At 46.9% G+C, this 18349-nt stretch overlaps 1 protein-coding gene across 2 annotated transcripts in view; it reads right to left on the reverse strand.

Annotated features, from left to right (window-relative positions):
* The window catches only part of LOC311228598 (interleukin-10 receptor subunit beta-like), a 76101-nt gene that overhangs the window by 19396 nt on the left and 38356 nt on the right, over positions 1–18349 (reverse strand). For both annotated transcript variants that reach the window (XM_084314515.1, XM_084314514.1), the window contains exon 3: positions 6757–6938. In XM_084314515.1, coding sequence (XP_084170641.1) covers positions 6757–6938 — 182 coding nt within the window. The remainder of the gene's footprint in view (positions 1–6756; positions 6939–18349) is intronic.

The following is an 18349-nucleotide window of genomic DNA, read 5'->3' on the forward strand; positions in this document are numbered from 1 at the left end:
CAGATGCAGGAGAGGTGACCAGTCCAAATACCAAAGTTAAACAAAGTAAAACTATCTTCGTGAAAAATACACAAAGAGCAAAGTACCAAAACAAATACAAAGAGAATACTATCTTTGGTGTGAACAAACACACAGTGGGAGATGTAACGTCCAAAATAATATCCAAGTGAAACAAACAGAGGCACAACGCTGGGTGAGTGACTGTCAGATTAAAAAGGTGGTAATTCTTCAGTGTTAGAAACACACGAAAACGGAGATGATCTAGACAGTCAAAACTCACCCAGAACGTATGCGTAATGGTGCAGGAACCGGGAAGCCGGCTGTCCGAGCCGAGAACAGAGTGGTGCTGGAACAGGCGGCGGTGGCGAGGGTGTCGCCACCGGGTAGCCGGCTGTCCGAGCCGAGGACAGAGTGGTGCTGGAACAGGCGGCGGTGGCGAGGGTGTCGCCACCGGGTAGCCGACTGTCCGAGCCGAGGACAGAGTGGTGCGCCACAACTTGGAGTGATAATATCCACGAGAGAACAAAACAGAGGCATTACGCTGGGTGAGTGACTTAACAATCAAACTCACCCAGGAGGCACAACGCTGGGTGAGTGACTTAACAATCAAAACTAACCCAGGAGGCAACACGCTGGATGAGTGACCTAACAATCAAAACTCACCCAGGCGTATGCGTAATGGTGCAGGAACAGCAGCGGCGACGGCGAGGGTGTCGTCACCGGGTTGCCGACTGTCGGAGCCGAGGAACAGAGTGGTGCGCCACTGCTTGAGTGCGCACCGGAACCGAGAGACGCATCGGGGTGCGTCTACGTGGAGGAGTGTGCCAAGCACGAAGGTCTGGAAGATGCGCTCCTGCGCGCTGGTCTGGAGAGCGTGCCAAGCTCGAAGGTCTAGGAGATGCGCGTCTGCGCGCTGGTCGGGAGAGCGTGCCAAGCTCGAAGGTCTAGGAGATGCGCGTCTGCGCGCTGGTCGGGAGAGCGTGCCAAGCTCGAAGGTCTAGGAGATGCGCGTCTGCGCGCTGGTCGGGAGAGCGTGCCAAGCTCGAAGGTCTAGGAGATGCGCGTCTGCGCGCTGGTCGGGAGAGCGTGCCAAGCTCGAAGGTCTAGGAGATGCGCGTCTGCGCGCTGGTCGGGAGAGCGTGCCAAGCTCGAAGGTCTAGGAGATGCGCGTCTGCGCGCTGGTCTGGAGAGCGTGCCAAGCTCGAGCGTCCTTGGAAGATGCGCGTTGCGCGCTGGTCTGGAGAGCGTGCCAAGCTCGAGCGTCCTTGGAAGATGCGCGCTGAGGACTGGAGAGCGTCTGCGCTGGTCTGGATGTGCGTCAGGACGAACAGCTGCACGGGGGTCTGCAGTGGAACGCTGGGGTGCCTCCCGTGGAAGTACAGGGAGCGCAGACCAGTCTCCCCCACAGGCAACGGCGACAGCTGGCGAAGGCTGGAGCAAACATCTCGACACCGGAGAATGGAACAGCATAGGCAGACAGAGGATCTCCCGAAAGAGTCTAGATGTTTAGAGAATATGACTCGGCAAGTATACAACACGACCCCACGCCGAAACGAGGGGAAGAGCCCTGGTATTTAAAGCCCACAGGGGAACTAATTAGCCTGCCACCACAGGTGCGAGAGGTAATTGATAATAGTCCAGGTGTGGCCACTGAGAGTAAACGAGAGTAAAGAACGAGAGGGTGGGGGCTAGAGAGAGTGAGTGAGAAGGGAAAATAAACAGTATAGGCTTAAAGAAACAGAAAAGGTGGTGAGCAGCGGGCAAAACCTCACAGTACCCCCCCCTCAACGGGAGCCACCTGGCGACCCAAAACAAATACAGACAGAGTGGCAGGGGGCAAAACAAGACAAAAACAAAAGGTACTGGCCAAGCCAGCAGGGGAAGCCACCACAAGAGTGGGGCTAGCAAAAGAAACAGGGTCGCTGAGGGGTAACTAGGGTAGCAGAGGGGCAACAGGAGGAAACTGGCCTAGAGGAAACCGGGCCTAGAGGAACCGGGTCAGGAGGAACTGGGTCCAGAGAACTAGCCTAGAGAACTGGCCAAGAGAACTGGCCTAGAGAACCGGTCTAGAGAACTGGCCTAGAGAACTGGTCTAGAGAACTGGTCTAGAGGAACTGGTCTAGAGGAACTGAGGGGCAAGCAGGGTAGCTAAGGGGTAACCATGGTAGCACCGGGAAAGGGCTAGCAGAGGGAAAGGGTAGCCGCCAGGGCACCGAGCTACAGGGCCTATGCTAGCTGTACTGTTACATCAACATAGAGGCTGCGCAAGCTGCCGGAGCTAGGCTAGCAGAGGGAAAGGGTAGCTGCCAAGGCACTGATAGCTACAGGGCCTATGCTAGCTGTACTGCTACATCAACATAGAGGCTGCGCTAGCTGCCGAGCTAGGCTAGCAGGGGGAAAGGGTAGCTGCCAAGGCACTGATAGCTACAGGGCCTATGCCAGCCGTACTGCTACATTAACATAGAGGCTGCGCTAGCTGCCGGAGCTAGGCTGGCAGACAGGGCTGGACCAGCATGAGAGAACAAGCTAGCTGGAAGGACAGTCCTAGCTGTGTGAGATAAACTGACCTTGCTAGCTGAAAGGGCAGTCCTAGCAGTGGGAATACTGACCTTGCTAGCTGAAGGGCAGTCCTAGCAGTGTGAGATAAACTGACCTTGCTAGCTGAAAAGGCAGTCCTAGCAGTGGGAGAAAAACTGACCTTGCTAGCTGAAAAGGCAGTCCTAGCAGTGGGATAAACTACACAAAAAAGTGGAGGCCATGCAGAGGGACCGGGTTAGCTGCTTGGGCCTGGCTAGCTACAGGGCCTATGCCAGCTGCAAGGCTGCATTAACATAGAGGCTGTGCTAACAGCCGGGGCCAAGCTAGCAGACTGGGGCCATGCAGAGGGAACTGGGTTAGCTGCCAGGGCATGGCTAGCTACAGGGCCCATGCCAGCAGCAAGGGCTGCATAAACATAGAGGCTGTGCTAGCAGCCGGGGCTAAGCTAGCAGACTGGGGCTCTGCTGAGGGACAGGGTTAGCTGCCAGGGCATGGCTAGCTACAGGGCCCATGCCAGCAGCAAGGGCTGCATAAACATAGAGGCTGTGCTAGCAGCCGGGGCAAGGCTAGCAGACAGGGGCTCTGCTGAGGGACTGGGTTAGCTGCCAGGGCATGGCTAGCTACAGGGGGGTCAAACAGGGCAAAACGGGAAGCAAACAGGGGAGCTAACCGGGGAGACTAACAAGCTAAACAGGGGAGCTAACAAGCTAACAAGGGAGCTAAACAGGGCTAACAAGGAAGCAGAGGGAACAAGAAAAAAAAGGCAAACTCAACATACACCGTCTGTGCTGGCTGGGGTCGTCGATTTGGTGGGGTCGTACTGTTATGGTTTGTAACCGACCCCAATCGCACAACACAAGACAGGTATGATGGTAAGCCAAGAAACAGGTATTTATTGAAAACAGGGAAAAAGGGCACTGTCCCTTTAAGGGAGAAAACACAAAATACTGGAATCTAACAAGAGGGGAAGGTACAATGCCTTTAAGAGGCGGGCAGGAAAGGGGAACACTATGGGAAGGTAAAGGGAACGCCTAAGGGAAGGTTTAAGGGAACGCCTAGGGACAGAGGAACTAGAGACTAGGAGAACTAGGGACAAGGAGAACTAGGGACAGAGAGCTAGGGATAGAGGACTAGGGACTGAGGCCCACGGAGGCGGGCTGGGGACAGGGAGGACTGGGAGGACTGGTGGGAACACCTGGGCCGCTCTGCAGAACTCTCTCGGCAGATCTCCGAGGTGGGTAACGGCGGCCGAGAGGGAGAGAGGAGAGGGTTAATGTACAAAGGGGAAAAAACAGAGCAGATGCAGGAGAGGTGACCAGTCCAAATACCAAAGTTAAACAAAGTAAAACTATCTTCGTGAAAAATACACAAAGAGCAAAGTACCAAAACAAATACAAAGAGAATACTATCTTTGGTGTGAACAAACACACAGTGGGAGATGTAACGTCCAAAATAATATCCAAGTGAAACAAACAGAGGCACAACGCTGGGTGAGTGACTGTCAGATTAAAAAGGTGGTAATTCTTCAGTGTTAGAAACACACGAAAACGGAGATGATCTAGACAGTCAAAACTCACCCAGAACGTATGCGTAATGGTGCAGGAACCGGGAAGCCGGCTGTCCGAGCCGAGAACAGAGTGGTGCTGGAACAGGCGGCGGTGGCGAGGGTGTCGCCACCGGGTAGCCGGCTGTCCGAGCCGAGGACAGAGTGGTGCTGGAACAGGCGGCGGTGGCGAGGGTGTCGCCACCGGGTAGCCGACTGTCCGAGCCGAGGACAGAGTGGTGCGCCACAACTTGGAGTGATAATATCCACGAGAGAACAAAACAGAGGCATTACGCTGGGTGAGTGACTTAACAATCAAACTCACCCAGGAGGCACAACGCTGGGTGAGTGACTTAACAATCAAAACTAACCCAGGAGGCAACACGCTGGATGAGTGACCTAACAATCAAAACTCACCCAGGCGTATGCGTAATGGTGCAGGAACAGCAGCGGCGACGGCGAGGGTGTCGTCACCGGGTTGCCGACTGTCGGAGCCGAGGAACAGAGTGGTGCGCCACTGCTTGAGTGCGCACCGGAACCGAGAGACGCATCGTGGGGGCGTCTACGTGGAGGAGTGTGCCAAGCACGAAGGTCTGGAAGATGCGCTCCTGCGCGCTGGTCTGGAGAGCGTGCCAAGCTCGAAGGTCTAGGAGATGCGCGTCTGCGCGCTGGTCGGGAGAGCGTGCCAAGCTCGAAGGTCTAGGAGATGCGCGTCTGCGCGCTGGTCGGGAGAGCGTGCCAAGCTCGAAGGTCTAGGAGATGCGCGTCTGCGCGCTGGTCGGGAGAGCGTGCCAAGCTCGAAGGTCTAGGAGATGCGCGTCTGCGCGCTGGTCGGGAGAGCGTGCCAAGCTCGAAGGTCTAGGAGATGCGCGTCTGCGCGCTGGTCGGGAGAGCGTGCCAAGCTCGAAGGTCTAGGAGATGCGCGTCTGCGCGCTGGTCTGGAGAGCGTGCCAAGCTCGAGCGTCCTTGGAAGATGCGCGTTGCGCGCTGGTCTGGAGAGCGTGCCAAGCTCGAGCGTCCTTGGAAGATGCGCGCTGAGGACTGGAGAGCGTCTGCGCTGGTCTGGATGTGCGTCAGGACGAACAGCTGCACGGGGGTCTGCAGTGGAACGCTGGGGTGCCTCCCGTGGAAGTACAGGGAGCGCAGACCAGTCTCCCCCACAGGCAACGGCGACAGCTGGCGAAGGCTGGAGCAAACATCTCGACACCGGAGAATGGAACAGCATAGGCAGACAGAGGATCTCCCGAAAGAGTCTAGATGTTTAGAGAATATGACTCGGCAAGTATACAACACGACCCCACGCCGAAACGAGGGGAAGAGCCCTGGTATTTAAAGCCCACAGGGGAACTAATTAGCCTGCCACCACAGGTGCGAGAGGTAATTGATAATAGTCCAGGTGTGGCCACTGAGAGTAAACGAGAGTAAAGAACGAGAGGGTGGGGGCTAGAGAGAGTGAGTGAGAAGGGAAAATAAACAGTATAGGCTTAAAGAAACAGAAAAGGTGGTGAGCAGCGGGCAAAACCTCACACAGGGTTTCTGTAGTTATGAAGAAATACAGAAGAAATTTAATCTTACCAAGTCCACACATCTTTTTTACTTACAGTTATTGTTATGTTTGAAGACTCAAGGTGTTCCATTAACGAAACCAATTGAACACCACAGATACCACAAATTCTTCTATGAAAGAGAGACATCAAGAGGTTTTGTTTCAGATTTTTATCATCAATTACTAACGTCCTCATATGAAACCCTCCACCTAGACTCTGTCTGGAGCAGGGATATACCAGACCTGGAAAGTGATTTTGATTGGCAAGAAGCCTGGGCAAATGTTCGACTCACATCAAGGAACCCGGACCATCAACAAATCAATCTTAACTATATTCACAGGACATACTTGACTCCTATAAGACTGAAAAAAATGGGTCTTATACAAGACTCCAAATGTTCTTTATGTACAAATGGGGACGAGGGGACATTTATGCACATGTACTGGGACTGCTCACCAGTTAAGATATTCTGGAAAGAGGTGACCCAGCAATTATCAAATCTCGTAACTTGGAATATACCTGTACACCCCTCTGTATTACTGCTGAATGATGTTTTTGAGTGTGCAGTACATCCACAGCTAAAGAGATTGGTTTTATCGGGTATCACAGTGGCTAAAAAGCTGATAGCATCACGATCGTTCCAACCGGAAAAAATTTGCCGAAAGGTCTGGATTATTACATATCTCGATGTGATCTATCAAGAAATATCTACAGCAAGAATTTTGGGTCTCAATGAATCCAAAATGACATTGTGGTTAGAAGTGGTGGAGAAAATAAAAGCTAGCATATAATGGTAATGTCTGGTTAGGAGCGAGGGAAAATGGATGGATTATCCAATGGGGGGTCCGGGAGGGGGGGGTACGAGCTGGAGCATATGTGTGTAGGTTTTTAGATAACAGGTATTAAGGGTATATCCTATATATAACAATTAACTAAAATGTGATTTCATTGGATGTGCACTGTCAACTAATGCTTGTGTATCTTATCGTGTGTTGTCATGTTTGTTTATGTGTTTGTTTAAAAGATTATAAAAAAATAAAATACAAAAAAAAAAGATTCCCTCCAGATGTACAGTATATTAAACCCAGCCTATGGTGACGTCCAGTAAAATGTAGTTCATCCACTTACTGTGTTCATCCATGGTAATCGGGCCGCTCTCCACCCAAGCAGAGTTCTCCTCGCCCAGCTCCGCCCTCACTCTGCCCGAATACGTTCCAAACACCGAGATCGGGATCTGGAGGCTGGTGAGGTTACAGCTGAGGGCTGTGGTTTTCAGGCAAGCCACTCTGAAGTCACTCACCGACACAGCACTGCAGGGGGGGGGGATGTGTTATTAGAATCTTTTTGTATCATAATGATTGTCTTGATTGTCGGTAATTCCACCTCCCATTAGTAAACATTTAGGTAGTTAAAAAATAATACACAGTACACAAGATATACATTCTAAAATATGTATATACATTCTAAAACATAGTCCAAAAATATACAGTAAAATGTACAGTAATGTGCAGCCTCCTCTCGCATCATAGCTGGGGCGGGTGAATTATACCCTATATAAAGTGTGTACAGTGTTTGTGTGCATATACAGTATACACTTGAAGTACAGGCCTATAGATAAAACAAGCATTCCCTGTCAACCATGTAATATCGGCCTATAGTTGTTCCTCCAGCCACCTGTAGCTTGTGGCCGCATAAAGGACACATCCCGTTCCCCGACAATATCGGGTCTAGTTTTTTGATTATCATATAATAGCCACTTAGGCTACGGGGGAGTTAACAGGGACATATGTAAAATGCGGTTTGCCTTGTCTTTGTACAGATTTACCGGTCTGAGATGTAATTTAGGCGCTGGGGGGAAATTACATAACTACTCCTTGCCAAATATTCTATAAAGGTATTCCTAGATATCGCCAGGGTTTGTCATCTTCATGGACTGCATTTTTAGAAATGGACTGCATTTTTATATAGCAGCTTTTATCCAAAGCGCTTTACAACTTGTTCCTCACATTTTACCCATTCACTCACACATTCACACACCGACGGCGGAGGCTACCACCACGCAAGGTCAGACAATTGGAATATTCTTTTTGGGGTACCTCCTAGTGAAGGTAAGGACTAAATTATATCAATCCTGCTTTGATCCAACCATGATTTCACCTCGATCGTGTGTGTGTAACGTTACTCCACAACTTTTGCCGTTGGTGACGATCAAAGCATCAAAAAATTACCCCCCCCTTCATGCATTCATGATGAAACATAATGCCTATTATATACATTTGATTTGGAAATAGTAGCGTGTCCAGGCGAGAGACGGCAACGCTTTTAGTGAAATTCATGTTTTGCTGCATATCATCGTTTTCTGGGATTAGACAGGATCACTCTAAAACTATACTTATATTCATCACATATTGAACGATAGATAGTTGATGTCAAATGGGCCATAGTATTGTATCCATAGCTATAATATAGAATATATATATAGCCCTGCAAACACCGCCACTTATTCCTATCTTTTAGAGCGTTGGCATGGTAGGAACAAAAGATGCTCAAGTCAGTGGCGTCCAAAGAGTTAACTGGTTGAGAACGGAACTCAACTGAGAATGAGATGCGATAAATATTAGGATTTTATGGTTGTTTTTTGATCTTTTGTGATGTTTCTTCTTGACTTGTACAAGAAGACTTGTACAGCCCATGGGGGCTATTCCATGTGATATCAGGCTATACAAATACATTTGATTTGATTTGATGAAAGAATGGAAAATCATTATTCCATATTAAGCGATATTGTTTGTCATCATGAGAATGTTGAATGATAATAATAGTAAACTTTATTTAAATAGCATCTTTCATACAAGAATTGCAGCTCAAAGTGCTTCACAGCAGTAAAAAAGACAGGCATAAAATGAGCACAAAATTGGCAGATCAAGAGCAATGCATAAAGTGCAGACGTATAATTAGGTATAAAATAAGCATACAATGAAGTACAGGGATCACCAGGTGTTCACAAAGATTATTATTTATATATTTACTTCATTATTGTGGGTACATATATTTAAATGTTTAAGAATAGTGCATGTGTATGTGTGTATGTATATACAGTATTGTGACTTAGAAAGATGTATATTCACAAACACTGAGTAGTAGAGAAGGGGTAGGATTAAATACATTTATACTTGTTCCTGCTCCTTTTCGGAAATGTGTTGTATAGACTTTGTATAGTAGCTTTTCTCGAGGCAGATTAAAGAGAGTGTGTCAGGTACACACAGTCAGGGACGTGCACAGGACTTTAGGGGGGCAAGTGCTCAAAGGCTGAAATGGGCACTGGTCCTGTGGCCACGCGAACTGAGCGTGCATAGCGTGTGAACTGAGTGCATGTATCGTGCAAGCCCGATTTTTGGGGGCCCTTTTTGGGCATGGGGGGGGGGGGGGGGGGCTTTTTATGCTTTTTGGGGGGTGTTGGTGATCAAATATTGAATATTGAACAATAATAATCAGTGCAGGAGCTCACTTATCCTTGAAAGACACTTTTATCACTGACTTAAAAGGCCCATACTGTCACGATCAAAGCTTGTGTCTGCCAGATGAGGAGCAATCAGCGTGGCTGCAAGAGATCACCTCATCAAGCGTTCCCTACTTCAACTGGCAGAACCCGTCTTCCAAGGTCGCAGTGTTAAACTGCCTACCGAGGTACGACGACGCTACCTGAAGACCAGCTGTAACTACCCCTGTTTATGCTTGCCCTAACCTTCTGTTTCTTGTGCCCCAGGACTTCGCTCCAGCGTCCTTCCACCCTGACGTCTCGAGCTCCAGCGTCCTTCCACCCTGACGTCTCGAGCCCCAGCGTCCTTCCACCCTGACGTCTCGAGCTCCAGCGTCCTTCCACCCTGACGTCTCGAGCCCCAGCGTCCTTCCACCCTGACGTCTCGAGCCCCGCAAAGAGGACTGCTGCTCGCTCTCAAGCGCAAGACCTGTGTCCTCTCTCTCTCGCTGCCGACAGCTGCACTGGAGTGCACCTGCTCCCATTCTTCTCCCCCCCCAAGAACATTATAACCTCCGTGTTGTTCACATTCCTGTTTCACATTCCTGTTATACTCTGCTTGGTTGGGAAGAATAATTAAAGAACCCTAAACCGCTCCATTCTCTCCTCCTGTGTTTTGCTATTGGGCTCCGCAAGAACCCCCCACCCTCACAATACATCTCCATAAATGTTCAGGGGGAAGGAAATAAGTGCTTACCCTACAGACCCCAATAAGTGCTGTATATTTTGTATTGTTTAATATACATTTAAAAAAATAAATAATAATAAATAAAATAAAATAGAAATATTTGCATAAAAAGGGCACTTTTTTATGAGGCACAAAAAGGCAGGTGCTCGAGCACCCTTTGGGCTCTATGTGTGCACGTGCCTGCACACAGTAACTAGTGGACGAGTCATTTCCTCTTTCCCAGAGAAGGAAGTTCCTTTTTTTTTTATCTTTTTCTCCCCATTTTTCTATTTTTCGCCCTTCCCCAATTTCGTATTGTCCAATTCTACCCTCCCCTGTCTCGAACACTGTTAGGCCATGCCTCCCACAAGCCGGCTGCAATGTGGACGAAGCCTTGCATCACGTGTCCCCTCCGGTACTCGAGGAGGCAGCCGTCGCATCTTTTCACCTGCACAGCGCGATCTCTCAGCGGCGAGGGTCTGTGTGGGAGGGGCACGCCGCCCCTGTCGCTTCCTGATTCTACTGCGCAGGCGCACCAACCGACCTGTAGGAGTCGCTGTCCACAACGTATGATCCCCACCCACCAGCTTCCCACCCCCTAATACTGCCAATTGTATTAGTATGAACGACCAGCCAAGCTGGTAGCAACGCCGAGAGCTGGGCTCGAACCCAGCATATCCTGTGTTGGTGGCGAGCGCCTTGCCCACTGCGCCACCTAGCCGCCCTAGAGAAGGAAGTTCCTCACACAGTTACAATAAGGAAGTTCCTCACACAGTTACAATAAGTTACAATAAAGGTTCCGGTTCTGGGTCGAGGATGTAGAAGTCGCTCACTGCCACGTTGTTACTCCCTTTTATTTTATATTTAGTTTTAAAAGCCTATTTTTATACTCTCAACTCGGTTAAACCTTTTTGTATACATCTTTCCTACAAAAAATGTTGGCTGAAAGAACTACAATGGCAGCGAAGAGAACACTGAGAAATGAATCCAAGAAGGACGACGCTCCCGCTGATATAATCGCCATTGCTGGGCTAATTGAAGAGCTCAGGCAATCCTTAACCAACGACTTAACCAACGAAATCAGAGAGTCCGCTACCTCGCTCGAAACCAAACTCGACAGCCTCTGGACGCCGGTTAATGACCATGCCGAGCGCCTGACCTCTGTGGAAGACGGCTTGAATACTTGGACTGGCAGAGTGGACGAGCTAGAGCAGGGGTCAGCAACCTTTTTGACATGGAGTGCCTGTTTGAAATATAGTTGTAACTAGTGTGCCTCAACAATATTCCATGCATCGTAAAAAAAAATCTCATAATCAGGTATTCTTTTTTTTTTAAACTCAATTTTTATTTGCATTTTTGGATTACAAGCATACAAACAACATCATCTTTGAATATTATTTTCATATCAGTCGGTCTTCCAGGTACATAATACATAGACATAATGTACAACACCGTTAAACAGACATAAACAATAAAGAAAAGATTTTAATACCCAATAACAGAAATAAAAATACCGACTTAAGCAAAAGTTCCACAGACATAAATAATAAATTGAAAAAATATAAAACAATTGTCATACCCAAATAATAGAAATAGAAAATACTAACTAAAGCAAAAATGTGCGACATGGGTTCAGAGACCCTCCTTGAACCTCTTTCCTCCTTTACCCTTCGCCCTCTTGTGTTGCATTTGTTTCTTCCTCTGTGATGTCGTTTTCGTTCCCCTTATAGTCCTCCCACTTTCCCCATCTTTCCCCAAATTTCTCTTCCTGTAGCCTCAGCATGTGTGTTATCCTCTCCATATCCTGTATCTCCTCTACTATTCCTACCCATTGTGCTATTGTCGGTGGATCGTCTTTGTACCAGTCTCGTTATTGCTTTTCTGGCCGATATCAACATTATCTTTATTAAATACTTGTCCCCCCCTTGTATTCCCTCGTGCGTCAGGTCCCCTAAGTAAAGCACCAGTCCCGTTTGTGGTAACCTGTATCCTAATATTCTGATCATTGCCTCCCCTATCTCCTCCCAATACCCCTTCAGCTTCTGACATCCCCAGAATATGTATGTGTGATTTGCCCCCTCCTTCCCACACATCCTCCAGCATGTCCTTTGTGTTGGTGCATACTTTCCCTTCAACTCTGGGGTTATAAAGAATCTGATTATGTTTTTCCATCCAAATTCTTTCCATACCCTTGATCCTGTTGTTGAGTGCTGTACCTCGCATATGCTACCCCATTCCTTCTCTGTTATTTCTATCTCTAATTCTCTCTCCCATTTCTCCCTTATATAATCGGTCGTGTGTCCCTTGCTGTTCATTATAGCCTGGTACAGTGCTGAAATTACCCTTCCTTTCCCCCCTTCGTATGCCCACACTATCATCTCGATTATTCCATTCTGTTCTTCGTCCTTGTCTCCTCTTATTTCTTTATTGTAGTAATCTCTAACCTGTAGATATCTGAAGTGGTCCCTGTTTTCTAGTCCAAATTTCTCCTTTAATTTTTGTAGGGTTTGCATTTCCCCCTTCCCTATCATTTTGCATATCCCCCCCCCCCCCCCCCTCTCCCACCTTCTGAATCCATGGTCCAACCTCCCTGGCTTGAATCTCTTGTCATGTGCTACCCATCTCAGAACCCCTGACTGCTTCTCCAATTTGTGTGTTTTTACTACTCTGTTCCATATGGTCAAGGTGCACTTGGTGATTGGATCTAACAGTCCCTCTTTTTCTTTGAATAGTTCCCTATCCCCCACCAGAGCCTGTACTTTGTATCCCTCCCCTTCTTTTTCAATGTCTTTCCATCTTGCCTCATATCTGTCGTTACACCAGCACGGCACTGCTCTCAGTTGTGCTGCATAATAATAGTCTTGTAGGCTGGGTACTGCCATCCCTCCCTTTTCCTTTGGTAGTTGTAGTGTTTTATATCTGACCCGTGGTCTTCTCCCCGCCCATATGAACCTCGATATCAGTCTGTCCCACTCCCTGAATTGATTCTGTGGTATTTGTATCGGTAGTGACTGAAACAGGTATAGTAACCTTGATAGTATGTTCATCTTAATGACCTCTATTCTTGAATTGAAGTCCAGGGGCATTACTGTCCATCTCTCTAAGTCTCTCTTGATGTTCTGATTTATCTGTGTATAGTTTGCCTCAAACAGTTTCCCCACCCCTCTCGTGATGTTCACCCCTAGGTATTTAATCTTGTCCATGTCCCACCTTATCCCGTACTCCTCCCTAATTTCCGTCGTTGGGGTAAAGTTCCATGCTAATGTCTGTGTCTTTGTCTCGTTTAGTTTGTATCCTGAGTAGTGGCCGTATTCCTTCAGTAGATCCATCAGTGCCGGGAAGCTCTTGTCTGGTTGCCTCATGTATACTATCACGTCGTCCGCAAATAGGCCTAGTTTATATTCCGTTCCCTTTATCCTTACTCCCTTGATGTCCTCGGCCTGTCTGATCAGTTGTGCCAGTGGTTCTATGAAAACGGCGAAGAGCGTTGGTGAGAGACAACATCCCTGTCTGGTAGCCCTCTCTAATCTGATTCTATCCGTCAGGCTGCCATTCACCTTAATTCTCACTGTCGGTTCCTGATATAGTGCCTTGATCATCTTCATTGCCCTCCCGTTTAGCCCGAATTTCACCAATGCCTTATATAAAAATGTCCAACTCACACTGTCGAATGCCTTTTCTGCATCTAGGCTAATCAGTACCGCACTACCACCTTGTTTTTGTATCTCCTCCACTATGTGTAATGTCTTTCTCACGTTGTCCTGTGTCTGTCTCCCTTTAATGAATCCAGTTTGATCTTCATCTATAATGTCTGGCATAAACGTCTCGAATCTCTTTGATATTATTGATGTATACATCTTATAATCCACGTTGAGTATGGACACAGGTCTGAAACTACTACATAATTCTCTATCCTTCCCTTCCTTCGGTATCGTGGTGATTACGGCTTCCTTCCACGAGGGAGGCATTTTGCCCTCTTCCATCATGTGCCTGAATGCCGCCCCTAACATGGGCGCTAATTCTGTTCTAAATGTCTTGTAGAATTCCGATGGGAATCCGTCGCTCCCCGGAGATTTGTTGTTTTTAGCTCTACTAATTGCCTCTTCCAGTTCCCGTTCCGTAATTATTTTATTTAATTCTTCATTCTGTTCTCTCCCTATCGATGGTAACTCCAACTTCTCCAGAAAAGTTTCTATTTCCTCTTCTCCCGCTGCCTTTGGTTGTGTGTATAATGTCTCATAGTATTCTCTAAATGTCCTCTCTATTTCAGCTGGGTCCCTCAATATTTCATTAGTCTTTGTATCCCTTATTGTGTGTATCGTGTTTAACTTCTGTTGCGTCCTGATTCTCCTAGCCAACAGTCTGGTCGCCTTTGGTCCCCCTTCATAGTACGTCTGTTTCATAAACCTCGCTTTCTTTTCTATTTCCGTCAATAATTCCCTATTTATCCTGGCCCTTACTTCTTTGATTTCTCAGAGCGTTTCCTGTTCTTTCGATATCTGGTGTCTCCCCTCTAGATACTTCAGCTTCCCTATCAGATTGTGATATGTCTCCATTCTGGCCTTCTTCAGCAGTGCTGTTTTCTCCATCAATTTCCCCCTTATCACCACCTTCAGTGTGTCCCATAGAATGTTCGGGTCGACCTCCCCGTTGTCATTTTCCTCCTTATACCTGGATATCTCTTCCTTAATCTGACTCACCACCCCCTTGTTATTTAATATTCCCACATTCAGTCTCCAGATCGTGTTCCTCCGTCTCCCCTCCAGATCTACTGTCAGATATATGGCACTGTGATCCGATATGTCCGCTACTCCTATTCTGCTCTCCCGCACCCTGTAACTGTCCCCCGTTGTCATCAAAAAATAGTCTATTCTCGCATATGTCACGTGTGGGTGTGAGTAATGTGTGTATTCCCTGTCCAGGGCGTGCATCCCCCTCCAAACATCTGTAATTCCCATTTCCGTCATTTGTATATTCATATACCTGCTGATTTGCGGCCTTCCTTTTCTAGTACTCGTGGTGTCCAAGTCGTGATTCAATACCACATTAAAATCTCCAGCGCATATCAATATCCCTTCTAGTTCTATCGCTATCATATCAAAAATGGTCTCATATAAATACCTCTCACTCTCTGGGGGTGCATAAACATTTACTAACGTAACCATTTGACCCTCCATTTTCCCCTTCACCAGAACAAATCTCCCCTCCTTGTCTCTTACTTCTTTGATCAATTCAAATTTTACTGTGTTCTTGATTAACGTGGCTACTCCTCTCCTCAGGGTCCGTTTAAAGGAACTATAGTATGCATTCTCATATCCAAATCTTTTCAGTTTCTCATGTTCCTGTGCTATCAAATGTGTCTCCTGCAAAAAAATCACTTGTATCTCACTTTTTCTACATTTCAACATCACTTTGCCCCTCTTTATCGGATTATTCATTCCATTAACGTTTAACAACATCATTTTTATACCTTTAACCTTTGTCATCTTTCTTCTTTGTTCGTCTGTCAGTCCCCCCCATGTCACACATATTTTTACCTCCGGTCGTAGCCTCCGCTCTCTTTACCGAATACATATAATGATTAACATAAATAAAAAACATAAACTCTACATAAAGTGCTCCCAAGGCGTTCGGGGGGTCCCTGTGTCCCCCCCTGTCCCCTGCTGGTGGGTGAGGAGTAACTGCTCCCCTAGTGAGAGGCCTCCTCCTGACGGCATGGGGGTCTGAAACCTTTACCCCCAACCGCTCGTCATAATTGTCCAGCATTCTTGCTGTTTTTAGTGCTGTCGAGCTCCTGGTCAAAAGCGCTCTGTGTGTCCTTCTTTCTGTCCAAAGATCCCCATTTCCTAGGTCTCTCTTAATGTGGTTCACATGTTCCATTGCCCCTCCTTCCTCCCAAACAAGCGTGTGGTGTCCTCTGTGTACCCCTCTGCCTATCTTTTTCTTTTTCCCCCCCCCCTCTATTTTCTATGTGGTGCTTATTTATCCCCTTAATTACTTCCATCTGTGTTACTCGCAGCGTGTGCCTATGTATTTGTTTCAATATGCTTTGTGTTCCGTCTATTATTCTGGACATGTCTGTTCGACCCTGTTGTTTCCCACTGCAAGTGTGTGATTCTGCTGTGGTATCCCCCCCAGGCCTTCGCTGGAACGACGGCTCCCTCCACTGGCCAATGTCTGTTTACCTTCATTTCACATGTCCTCGTCTAATTATATTCCCATTTATTTCCTCCATCAGCGTTTGTAATGTGTGTTCATGCATATGTTACGTCTGTTCCTATACCTTGTCTCTACCTGGGAGTGTGTGTTCATGTATATGTTACGTCAGTTTAGGGCTGGGCGATATGACGATATTATATAAATATCGGGTACAGTTCATTAACGATACACTTTTTAAACGTATCGTGGATATCGTGATGTTTTGCCCAAGAGGATTGTGTCGCGTCAATCTGGTCCACACATTGACACTTTTGAACAGCGCCGCCCCCCACACACACACTACTGCATCAAAGTTACTACTTATGATAACAAAGGCATTCGTTTTGTGGCATTAACGTTATATAGTTACACTTTCAATAACATCAGCGTATTTACATAGCAACGTCCGAGGTCGACCTAGATATAGCAAGCATTAGTCGTTCATATCTCAGCCCGTGCTGACTCAGTTGTGCCCATTCTGCGGTCTGTTAATAAAGTTTTCAATCAGACAGATGTATGGAAAGGCTTTTATTATAACATCCGTTGCAGTAAAATCATTATGCCTCCAGTCGTTTAGTCATTCTGCGGAGCTAAAAGCTAAACGTCGGCCGCGGCGAGCTACCGCTGCCATTGTTGTTGTCATTGAGCTCTCCAATGGCGGAAGTAAAAAATGAATACGCGCTTGCCGATTGGTGCTAAGAACAGCAGGGCGGGTGCAAGCGGTGTGACGTAATTGGCAGACGCGACTGTCAATCAAAATGATTCTGTTTGCCGTCTGAATGAATGAAAACGTTATTAACAGATTGCAGCATGGGTACAATACAGTACAGCTCAATACAACAACAGTCAACAGTGGACTGGAGGATGCAGACCAGAGAAAGACTTTCGTCTTGTTTACATCAGGGTCCCCCATTTTCAATTCATCATATTTCATATCTAAATCATATAATATCTCATTGCTAAATATATGCAATATATAATCTAATAATCCAATAATCTAAATCTAATATATAATATAAAAATGCTAAATGCATGGGTATTTTATTTTGTCTTTAATGTTAGCTTGCAAACTCAAATACTGTCTTGGTAAGCCTCATAATGAATTGTTTGGGGAAAAAAAGAAAAACACCGTGATGCGTATCGTGTATCGCCGAAAGGTCAGAAAATATCGTGATATCATATTTAGGCCATATCGCCCAGCCCTACCCTGAAGGACTGGTTCTGCCCGAACCGTTCATTATACAAGTATCACAGAGAAATTACAAAGGTGCTCACAGTTGCACGAGGGGTTCGGACAGAGATACGGGATGGTTTGAAAGCTTGGCGTTGGTAATAAATATTTTAAATATTTTTTTATAAACTGCTCAAAACGGCATTATTTCCGCCGTTGGGTGATCACAGCGCAGGCGCACCAGGCAACCCAACGCCGGAAACGGTGCAGTGTTGAGCAGTTTATAAAACATATTTTAAATGTTTATTAGCAACGCCGAGCTTTCAAACCATCCCGTATCTCTGTCCGAAACCCTCGTGCAACTGTGAGCACCTTTGTAATGTCTCTGTGATACTTGTATAACGAACGGTTCGGCCAGAACCAGTCCTTCAGGGTAAATCTAGGTTGGTTTCCCATTGAGGAGCAAGTGACTGTGGATTCACTCGGTGCATCACAGTCACGGAAGGGGCTAGGTCCATACGAGGCCGAGGCTCACCATACGAGAAATATTCAGTTTCAATCTGTTTGCGCATTTAGTATACAGTCACAGTGTTCGACTTACGTAATGATTTGCTCAATTTTGATGTAAACGCCAAAGAATAATCCTCACAATGTTATCCAATATCCAGCCTGAATTTTTTTCATTGAAACGACAAACGAGGCATTCGAAAAAGCCGCCTCCCCCAACATGTCGTATACATCATGCCGAGGAACCGTGGCCCGTGGGCACTGGATCAAACCATTAAAGTGGGGGGTCACACAATCTTTGGAAACTTAAAAACGTGCTATTAAGTGTCATTGCGTATTATTAATTTGATTGAAATTACGTAGTTATGGTTAGATTTATATATGGGGGGGGGTATATCATATTTTTCATATGATCAAAAAGTGGGGGAGCAAAACCAGACGTTTGCCCCCCCCATGTTCAATAGTGGTAGAGCAGATGCTTCGAGTGCTCCATTGCGCAGGCGTCTATGCTTGGACCCCTATTACTTGATATGATTTTACACTCAATCAAAGAGGGAAACTTTTCCAGGGATGTCAATATGGCACTCATATCTGTCCTACTTAAGACAACTGTACGCTAAGGTGTTAGCCATCCGACTTC

Source organism: Notolepis coatsorum, assembly GCF_963971535.1.
Source record: "Notolepis coatsorum genome assembly, chromosome: 5".
Classification (NCBI taxonomy): Eukaryota; Metazoa; Chordata; class Actinopteri; order Aulopiformes; family Paralepididae; genus Notolepis; species Notolepis coatsorum.